This window comes from Episyrphus balteatus, chromosome 3, assembly GCF_945859705.1.
Source record: "Episyrphus balteatus chromosome 3, idEpiBalt1.1, whole genome shotgun sequence".
In the NCBI taxonomy this organism is placed as follows: domain Eukaryota; kingdom Metazoa; phylum Arthropoda; class Insecta; order Diptera; family Syrphidae; genus Episyrphus; species Episyrphus balteatus.
The window spans coordinates 28,640,744-28,652,525 of record NC_079136.1 but is presented as its reverse complement, the minus strand read 5'-3'; the positions used below and the strand labels follow the sequence as shown (position 1 = coordinate 28,652,525).

At 28.3% G+C, this 11,782-nt stretch overlaps 1 protein-coding gene across 1 annotated transcript in view; it reads right to left on the bottom strand.

Annotated features, from left to right (window-relative positions):
• Positions 1-11,782, bottom strand: part of LOC129916976 (tubulin beta chain) — a 77,513-nt gene that overhangs the window by 25,580 nt on the left and 40,151 nt on the right. Inside the window, exon 2 of the mRNA XM_055997262.1 lies at positions 3,937-4,171. Within this exon, the coding sequence (XP_055853237.1) occupies positions 3,937-4,171 (235 nt within the window). The remainder of the gene's footprint in view (positions 1-3,936; positions 4,172-11,782) is intronic.

Below are 11,782 nucleotides of genomic sequence, written 5' to 3'. Positions count from 1 at the left end.
ACTGTTACTAAACGTCGGTAATGAAAAATACTTCAAAACCTATGTGTTACAAATTGCCGGTGTTGCCGTTTTGTTTTTTAAACTAAAACTAATTTTTTTTCAAAACTTTTTTTTTTAAATTTCATAAATAAAACGATGTACGATTATTTAGATTATTTACAGAAAAAAATTATATGGGAGTGAAGGATAAGAATAAATCGTTTAGGCGGTAGAAGCAATTTTCTCACAAATCGGCTTAAAATGTATAAAAAGGTATTAAAACACAACGGCAACGGCATTCGTCACTAAGATATACATTTTCAAGAAGCCAGTAGTTTATGCTGGTAGTAAATAAAGAAAAATGACTTTAAGGCGGGCAAAATTTTTAAAATTATTGAAAAAACTTCCGAAAAAATTTTTTTTTGAAGTCGTACCGACAAATCGAAAAACTAATGATGCCAATCGATTTCTCAGGTCCGAAATAGAGGGAAACAGTCAACAGCGCATTTATCAAAGATTTCGACTTGCACAGTGTAATTATTATAAGGGGTAATTTTCATTCACTTAAAAACGCAAAATATATTTGTATAGAGTAGAAATTTATTTCATTTCGAGTTCATAAATGGAATTTTTTAGAATTATTAGTGTTTGTTTTAAAAAAATTAATTAAAATTGCCCAGAATTGGGAGCGGGTCATAATTCTGCTTGTCAAAATTCTGTACGACAAAATTCTGTAGGGTCAAAATACTGTAAGACCATAATTCTGTACGTCATTACATTATACTGTAAATTATACAAAATTCTGTACGCCAAAATACTGTATGGACAAAATACTGACTTGCAAAATTCTGTTTTGTAAAATTCTGTACGGAAAAATACTGTATTTTCAATACAGTATTTTTAAAGAAATTTCCTTTAATAAAAAAAACACTAAATAGTAACTTTAAATATATGTAATTTTTGACAGCAAAGTTGTAATTTTATACAAACATAATTATTAAAGTAAAAAAGTAAATCAATTCTAGGAACACAAATCAAACTTTTCTTAAACATACAAAATACATTTTACAAACAAAATGTCAAAATCAATATAAATTTAATTTTTTTTCAATCCGTTTTAGGTATGCAACGTGGTTTAATTCAGATTGTTTTTTTTTTTTTTTTAAATAAGTGTAGTTCTATTTTCTCTCTCTTTTTTCCGTAGCTCCTAATAAAGTACCTTGATTAATTAGCATTACAAGCTTGCCTCTTTATTAAGTTGATCTCTTAGAAATGCATAGTAAACCCTCTTTTAAATATATCTGTATTTCAAAATTCTGTAAAAATGCTGTAAAAAATATCAAAACGATATTTTTTACACTTTTTTACATAATCACTTTTTTACATAATCAAAACGATATTTTTTACAGCATTCTGATATACAGAATTTTGATGTACAGAATTTTGAAATACAGTATTTTGACCAACCAGAATTTTGCTATACAGAATTTTGACTTTCAGAATTTTGTTCGTACAGCATTTTGCACATACAGAATTTTGACATAAAGTATTTTGACATACAGTATTTTGAATACAGAATTCTGCAACATACAGAATTTCGACCCCAACCCCCCAGAATTTACTGGTAAAAAGCCAATTTATCATTTGATCGTATTTGAGTTCATTTTTTTATGAGTTTTGACAACGTTGTTTTGTCAGTTTTGTTATTGTTGTTCGGCTCTTTCAAATAATCATACTTGATGGCGCTAGTAAAAATGCAAGAAGTCTATTAATTTGAAATGTTGATAATCTAAAAAGCCTACAATTGGGTGAAGCTAATCTAATCACTGTACTGGCTTCTGAGCTCGTATGGTCTAGGTTCAATACTCAACTGTGACGGAAAAAGTTTTTCAAATTAAATGAAAAATTACTAGACTAAGCACCACATACAAATAGAACTTTTATTGTCGGGGTATTTCGCGAGAAAGTTAGCTGTAAAAAAAACTATTCAAAAATTTTTATTTTGGATTGCTATTTACTAACCATATAACAACTAATAAATTTTAATCTATTTCGAAACTGACTACTTACGATAAGATTATTTCTGAAATGTCAACCTGTAGAATTAAGAGATAAATCAATCAAGTTTATAATGTTTTAGCGGACACAGAAAAGTAATTGGAAAGACTCAAAACAAATGTTATGGTCAAAAAAATTAATTTTTGTTACAGAAACCACTTTTAACTGATTTCTCGAAGAAGATAAAAGATATAGATTGACAGAGAATTTGTCAACCTTAAATCACCTCTTATTTTCTAATTTTCGTTACCCAGTTTTCGAGATATTTCGATACTAAGCTTTTTTTCGAGACTCTCAAAATACCAAGAATTAAATTTTCGTCGTAGTACCTACATGTTTACGTTGAAATTTTGTCGATTCTCAACTTAAAATTGTATAAAGATTATAATTATTCAACCGCTTAAGCTGCAGTTTTATATATTACGTATCTTAAAATGACAATTTATCTATGTAGGTTTTTGTTAGTAATGTCATTAAAATAAATTTAAGCACTTAAAAAAAACTGATCGTAAACAAGTGATTTAAGTATCTTTATGGTTTGCTTAAACTCTATTGATATTCTTTTAACTTCGGATTATCATTTTTTCTGGACTTAGGACCAAACAGTTTTTGTTGGCAAAAAATTCCAGCTTCTTCAAATTTTTACCAATTTAAGATTTTGATGTTTTGGAATGTTAGAAACATGTGGTTAAGGTTAATTTTCTTGACTGTATAAGCTGAAAAATTTATCGAACCTTATCTGTAAGTTTTCAACCAAAATGTTCAAATTTGTACCTAGGTTGAAATGGTTAAAAAAAATTCTTATCTAATTTTCAACCGATATTCATAAAAAAAACGTCGTCTGGTTTGGAAATAAATATAGAACAGCATGTTGTTTTTCAAACATATGATTTTAATTGATGTCGAAGTTTAGTAATACCAAGGAAATTCTATAAATTCCAAAATATTAAAACAAAAAATTAAATTGGTGAAAATTGGTCAGGTAAAATCTGTGTAATTGCTACTTTCTATTAAACTGTCCAGATACCAAAGGATTTAGATGATACAATTTCGCATGAAAAGGGGTACTCTTAAATGCTTTCTTTTCCATAAGTTTCAGTTTCCTTAAAAGCTAGGAAAAGTTGTCGATTTGTTCGTATTTTACTGGTAAAATTCTCCTTTCCATCTGTTCTGCTTCAGAAAACTAAAACTCTCGGTCAAGATTGTCCAGATAGACTCTGTCCGTCCAACTTACTATAAGCAGATGTGTATATAGTGTTGTATACGTTATGTACACTGTGTACACAACAAACAACAAGACACACACAATGTAATTGTCCTGCCATGTTCCTTGCAGTGGACAACTTTACCGCCTGGAGTTAACTAACCAGAGGCATAATTATTCTGGTCATAGATGGTACCTGGTTTCGTTAAAAGGATTCGAACGAAACTCCAGGACTACTGGTTGCCTCAGCTCTGTTATGAACCGTCACAAGCATAAGGAGGACAACGACGATGGACGGTTTGTGTGTGCGAAGCGAAGGTTTTAGTATACATGACCGAAATTACAAAGCTTCTTTTTTTTTCTATATATCCCAGTTAGCTGATTTTTTTTAATTCTCCCCATTTTATCTATCTTCCTATAGAGCTGGCTTCCCTAGAGAAATGGTGGTGGCAGAAATGAACACGTAATGTTCTTTTGTTTTTCAAACTCACCGTCATCGTCGTTGTCGTCGTCGTCTACGTATAATTATCGTCCTTGTTGTCGGTAGAGAACAACAACAGAAAAAAAAATAAAAATAACAAAAATTATGCTTTGAGGGCTGAAAATTAGCTAAGCTTATATACGAACGAACCAAAGACACACACACACATACAATACACAACATAGTACAACACACAACATCAAAGTGCACTTACCAGCTCCAGATTGTCCAAAAACAAAGTTGTCCGGCCTAAATAATTGACCATATGGTGACTGGCGAACGGAATCCATGGTCCCGGGTTCGAGATCGATTAAAACCGCGCGTGGTACATATTTGCCATTGTTCGCTTCGTTGTAATAGACATCAATGCGTTCCAATTGCAAATCGTTTTCACCATGGTACATGCCATTGGGATCGATACCATGCTCATCGGATATGATTTCCCAGAACTGCAATTTTATTAGAGAAAAATATTAGAGAAAAGAGAGAAATTGGTGTCTGTGTGTAGTAGATTAAAGCTGATTACATACATAACATTTTTATACAAAATAGTTTGTATGGTAATTAGTTTTTTTTTTTTTTTGTTAAATTATTTATTTTTTTTTATATAGGTATCACATTTTTTTTTTGCAGAGCTTTTAATTAATTAACTGATGGATGCGGATGGCAATTGAGACCATTTAGTCAAAAAAAAAAATATATATAATTACTGAGAAAAGTTATTTAAAGTTATTTTTTTTTTTCAATTGTTTTCAATTCTACGTAAAACATGAATATTATTATGTTTTCAAATGGACCGGATGACCGACCTTGTTACATTTTCTGCGATTGGCAATTGCATTCATTATGGTTTTTAATTTATAAATAAAAAGAAAAAACCTTTCGTTAAGCTGAAACAATTTGATTTAATTTTATCAAAATAATCGACCTAGGTGACCTACAAACACGCTGAAAGTAAAAAAAAATTATGGGCATGGAAACAACAAATAGTTAATGGGGACAGTTTAGGATGGTTGATGACGTTACGGCGTCATGGATCCTTTTTCAAAAATAACTAATAACATCTGGCAACAAGCAATAACAACATAATTCATCTAATTTCGAAATTGAGTTTTTTACACAATCTGATGAACAGTAGATTTTTATAAAACAAAGCGATTGCCATTTATTTTTTGAAAATGGGTCCATTATTCCAGTGGTGACGAAAGTCCAAAATTAAAAAAAAAATTTTTTGATGAATAACAAATTTGACAAATAAAAAAAAAAAAACTAAAAAATATCGCCCCTAGTATGTATTTTATAAAACAAAGCGATTGCCATTTTTTTTTTTTTGAAAATAGGTCCATTATTACAGTGGTGACGAAAGTCCAAAATTTTTTAAAATAGTTTTTTTTTGATGTTTTTTTCGTTTTTTGGCCATAACTTTTTTGTTTAGACAAATAAAAAAAACTACAAAATATCATCCCTAGATTTTGATTAATCGAAACGATTGCCATTTATTTTTTGATAATGGGTACGTTTAACAGTGGTGACGAAAGTCAAACAATTTTTAAATTAATTTTTTTGTGTTTTTTGGCCATAACTTTTTTGTTAAGACAATTAAAAATAAAAAATATCGCCCCTACATTTTGATTAAACGAAGGCGATTGCCATTTATTTTTTGAAAATGGATCCATTATTACAGTGGTGAAGAAAGTCCAAAAATTTTTAATTTAATTTTTTGGTGTTTTTTGCGTTTTTTGGCCATAACTTTTTTTTTAAGACAAATAAAAAAAAAAACTAAAAAATATCACCCCTAGATTTTGACTTGACGAAGCGATTGGCTTTTAATTTTTTTAAAATTAGATGAGTTTTGCTACTTTGGTGGCTGTCCAAACCTCAGCAGACAAATTCTCTGCAAAGTTCAGGATCATAAGTATCATCATTTAGTCAGATATTAAATTTTTGTATAAAGAGGTCTTAAGGTCATGCTATTTGCTTCGTGAATTCCTGATTCGTCATGAAGACTTTTTGCTTTTATAAATTCGTATTCTTAAAGAGATCTTGAAGTCATACTTTTTGGTTCTTAAAGTCCTGATTCGTCATGAAGAATTTTTTCTTTGATAAATTCGCATTATGTAACTTTCCGTAATCATTGTTATTGTATAAATTTTTGAAACCATTTTTACATGCAGAGGTTAAGTCAAATGAAGCAATTTTAATCCTTTTGAATTAAAAACCAGAAGGTGCTAAATTAAACAACATACCAATACATTTTAACACCTTGCCACACCTTTATTAAGGTCACACAAATTCGTTTGAAAATTTATATTATCTCTAAAATAAGACACCTGTTCCTAAGTTATTTCTATTAGTTTTGTCAACTTGTAACTTAAAAGCCTGCTTAAGCTTCTCAAAAGTTAAAACAATAATTTTGCAACTTTTGACGAACAGTGTTATATAACATTCTCTCTCTCTCTCTTTCTTTCTCATATCCAATTTTACGTGGGAAAACTAAAACTAAGTATTCGCGTTTTGGCAACATTCTCTCGCTCAGTATCAACTTCGTCTTAGAAACACTTCAAAGTAAATTAAATTCACGTTATCAATTTGGCAAAGCTATTTACAAGGTATTTGCTAATTAAATTCGTCTCAGGTGCATTCCGTGAAAAGCAGATCAAGAGAGTAATTTACCTACCCAACAATAGCTCCAGCATACCTTACACCTGCCGCACGTCTTGCCACCGACCACCGAACGACCGCCCGCTCCACTGTCATTCCTTGCCACCCTAACAGCCCCCCTAAAAACTGTGTTTTGTTGCTTTATATTCTCTTGTTGCCTCATCATGTTGTCTTGAAAGATAACAACTAAGCAAGAAGGCATTTTTGTATATAAGATAAGATGAGAAGAGTGAAAAATGAGACGTTCCGACACTTAAGCATCTTTTCAAGAGCAAACACACTGCTCTGATGAGATGATGAGTAGGGCATAGTATTAGTTGTATATATTTATATATAAATTTACCGCGACACAGTTTGGGGGTCGATAGGTAGATATATACGGGGAAGTTCGTCGTCGTCAGCGCACAGTTTACCCACTTCACAACATATAACAAGAGTCATCGTCGTCATATTCACATTTAACGATCGCATTACATAAAGAGGTTTTTCTTTGAAATACAACCTTCAGAGTTAATCCAAAGTTACACGAGAAATGCCTCCTTTTAAGACACTTGAAGAATTAAAAACAGATTTTTGTTTTCGTCAGCTTTGGAGAGGGGTAGTAAGTTGGTTCTCTAGTTTGGTTTGTTTGGTTGTTGGTTTGGTTGCTACAGAGAGGATGGGGGGAAAGCCATTGTGGAGAAAAGGCCTTTTGAAAATTCTTAAGTCGGTCGTAACTAGGGAACAGATTCTTCTGTATGTAATTTCATTAATGATGGCGGAAATTAGATGCTTTGTGTATGGAAATTGGTGTAACAAGCTTACGAGATTTTTTTTATACCTACTTTTTTTTAAGTTTTATTTTATTTGAAGTATGAAGAAGTGTAACCCATTTTTTTGTGGGAGACGTTGCGTTGTTGGTGGATAGGTATACTTTCTATTTTTTTGATTTTGGATGTGCATTCGTATGAAGAGGTATCCTCACGAAATTATTTTACTCATTAAGATTAAATCTGGTTTGGAAACTGGGTCAATTTTTTTCTAAGTGAAAATTTTAGTCAAAATATGTAACTTTAAACATTTATAGCTCAAGTTGAATTTTAATAATATACGAAGAGTTTTGACTGTATTAGATTTTTTTTTTTATTTCAACTCAAATAAATTTTCAAAAATTGTAAGTGTGTAGAAATTGATTGTATAGGTAATCATTATTTCAGAATATTTGTCTTTTCTTGGTTTGTAATTTTTTGTAATTATTTATCAATCAACAATCAATTCTATATTTCTAAAAAAAAAATAATCATTTGTCAGTTTTCGAAAAAATGTATTTCCATTTTTTTGTTCAAATAAAAAAAATCTAGGATAGAAAAAAATATTATTTACAATTTTGTTTTTAAATAAAATACTTTGGATCGTAAAAAAAACTGTTTAATTGAAAAAATTTGGAATGAAAATATAAAACAATTTAAATAAAATCGTAAAATTTGCTCTTCAAATAACTTAGGTCTTAATTTGATCAAATCTTAAAATATTACCTATTTCTTCAATAAAGACCGATTTTTAGAAAAAAAATTAAATCGTTTTTTTTTTTAAACAAGATTGTTGTTGTTTTTTTTTTTTGTTAACCAACTTTTAATACTTTTTTAAATCTCTTTTTGCGTTCTCAAAGAAAGGAAACACTTTTTGACAAAGGTCTTTGCAAAGCAGAATGAATTTAGCTTTTGCCAGATTTTGGCACAAAATTTGGAAAAAAAAATCTATTTACTAGGATTACTTTAGCTCTGAGCCCTCTTGTCAAGGGGCAAGGTAGTGTCTACCCCAGTTCTCTAGAAATTTTGGCACTACAAACTTATTTACAGGATCCAACTCAGGCCATTTTTAACCAACCTATAATTTGTATACCAAAGAAGCCAGAGTTTCTGAACTGGTATTTACTTGTTGTGCAAGCCTAAAGGAATCACTTTAGGAAGTTTCAGCTCATAAGTAGGTTTTGAAATTTAGGCTTAGCAGCCACCCATTTTCTGCACTTCTGATTTATAGCAGAATTTTGGAAAAAAAAAATGCAAAAGAAAAATATTCAACGAACATGTGTATTTAAACATTTGAAATGTATTAAACGAAAAGGAAAAAAAAATCTTCATAATCGAATATTAAAAGAAAAAATAATGAATTTTTAAAAAATCTTTTAAATATACATTTATACAAAATATTTTTGTATACATTTATAAAATGTCAATATTTCGATCATACTAATATTTAAACCAAAACACGATATACAATAAAAAATTTGCCAAAAGCCATTAAATCCTCCCCATTCCACTGAACAATTTTACCCGTCCACGACAAACACATATAAAATAAATAAAAAAAATAAAAACCAACATCATTGCAACTCATCCTCATATCACCCATATTCGACATCTGGGGAAAAAGAAGAATCCATTCAAAAACATAAAATGAAGAGCTTTGGGAAATTTATGAATTTGTACACCTGCGATTCGCAACGACATAAAATAAAAAAAAAAAAATCAAAAAAAAAAACTGATAAATGAAAACAATTTCAGAATCCATATTTATTAACACATTTGAAAAGCTGATGAATTCAAGATACTTTTTATATTTTTTTTTTTTTGTATATTCTGTTGCTGTACTCTCTCATGGTTAGATCTTGAGGCTATAAACCATTAAATATGGAAAAAGATTGTTCCTATTCATTCGGATACCAGGTATATGAATTAAAAATAAACACAAACACAAAAAAAAAAATGAAATAAAATGAAAACATTTCGTTTTGGTTTATCCTCGATTTATGCATAGAGTTCAGTTGAATAATTTTGCTTACCAATTCATGATATGGAATCGATGATGGATTTACGGATTTTTTTTTTGCTTTCTTTCATTTTTACCTGAAAAATTATTCGATAGACGAATGAAGTTGGTGAAATACGAGTACTTTTTTTTTTTTTTAATATTTTTGGAAAACGAGAACAATAACTGATGGCGATGATGGGTCATATTCATAGATCAGTAATCTAACCTAAAGATACATCTTTGAAAGATTTTAAGCTATCTGAATTATTGATGCATATTGCATATGCACCAGAAAAACTCTACTCGTGTTCCGGCTTAAACTTAAGGCGATTTTATTGATACCTCAGGTTCAATATTTTATTGATAGAAGGTGCATTGCATTGCTCAAGGCTCATTTCTTTGGGTATAGTATATTTTTATATTTTTTTTATAACAAATACTAATTTCGTAAAAAAGGACATCTGGTATTAAGTTTTATGAAGTCGCTAGTGTCGCTGCTAAATTAGCAGTTTCCCATTGTATTTCGTTTTTTTTGTATTTTGTATTTTATACTTTATATTTTGTATTCTGTATTTTGTATTCTGTATTTTGTATTTTGTATTTTGTATTTTGTATTTTGCATTTTGTATTTTGTATTTTGTATTTTGCATTTTGCATTTTGTATTTTGTATTTTGTATTTTGTATTTTGTATTTTGTATTTTGTATTTTGTATTATGTATTATGTATTATGTATTATGTATTATGTATTATGTATTATGTATTATGTATTATGTATTATGTATTATGTATTATGTATTATGTATTATGTATTATGTATTATGTATTATGTATTATGTATTATGTATTATGTATTATGTATTATGTATTATGTATTTTGTATTTTGTATTTTATACTTTATATTTTGTATTCTGTATTTTGTATTTTATACTTTATATTTTGTATTCTGTATTTTGTATTTTGTATTTTATACTTTAGATTTTGTATTTTGTATTTTATACTTTATATTCTGTATTTTGTATTTTGTATTTTGTGTTTTGTATTTTGTATTTTGTATTTTGTATTTTGTATTTTGTATTTTGTATTTTGTATTTTGTATTTTGTATTTTGTATTTTGTATTTTGTATATTGTATTTTGTATTTTGTATTTTGTATTTTGTATTTTGTATTTTGTATTTTGTATTTTGTATTTTGTATTTTATATTTTGTATTTTGTATTTTATACTTTATATTTTGTATTCTGTATTTTGTATTTTGTATTTTGTATTTTATATTTTGTATTTTGTATTTTATACTTTATATTTTGTATTTTGTGTTTTGTATTTTGTATTTTGTATTTTGTATTTTGTATTTTGTATTTTGTATTTTGTATTTTATATTTTGTATTTTGTATTTTATACTTAATATTTTGTATTCTGTATTTTGTATTTTGTATTTTGTATTTTGTATTTTATATTTTGTATTTTGTATTTTATACTTTATATTTTGTATTCTGTATTTTGTATTTTGTATTTTATATTTTGTATTTTGTATTTTGTATTTTGTATTTTGTATTTTGTATTTTATACTTTATATTTTGTATTCTGTATTTTGTATTTTGTATTTTGTGTTTTGTATTTTGTATTTTGTGTTTTATTTTATTTTATATTAATTAAAATATTTAACTAATTTGTTCAAACTTTTTCTCATGTTAGGTATTTTTTAATGTATTTCCTGTTACATATTCCTGTAGAATGAGTCTTTGAATCCTGATGAAACCTTAATTAACTTATTACTCTAATATCCTCATTTCTAAACTAACAAACAAAAACTTGACTTTACCAATATCAAAGAAGTAAGAAAAAACCAATTCCTTTGAGATCCAATTTCCGTATTTCCATACAAAAAAAATCTAATTTTCCTGAATTCTTAATAAAAGTATTTTAATAAAAGCCTTTCATTGCTCTGAATCTAGCAAATATAATAAACTCTTAGTTATTTTGTTCCACATTGGTAATTTGTATTGTCTTTGTCACTAAATGCAGGTGTGAGTTAAAGAGTAAATATATAGAAGAAATATATGAGAAAAAGAAAAACACATTACAGGAAGTAGTTAGTTACAAAACAAGTCCCTTGATTCGAATGAATATGTCGTCCCGTCTTTTTCTTGACACAAACTTTGTTTCATTAATTTGTCCATCTCATCTCTTTTTTTGTTTGTGTTCTATCCGCATAAGTAAATATTCGATCTCTGTAAGTTTCAGGTTAAATATGACAAAGAAAAAAAATATCTACTAATGATACATCCTAGCATCATATCCCAGGACACTAATGTGATGACATTAGTTAGGTATGTGTGGACTATACGATCTGAAACAACTCGCAACCGCACAATAATGAAAAACTAACAGAAGCCATGAGAAAAAAGAAAAGCAAAAATCAACAAAACAGAAAAAAGTAAAAGAACAAAACAAAAATAATGAGCTTCACAGAACTAAATGTTAATAACACCACAAATTATGGTCATTACTCGCAGTGGCGAAATTCTTCCAAAAAAAATACAAAAAAAAAGGACATTGCATGATAATACCTCCTCGAGTACAATTAGGTAAAATTAATTACACAGTACGA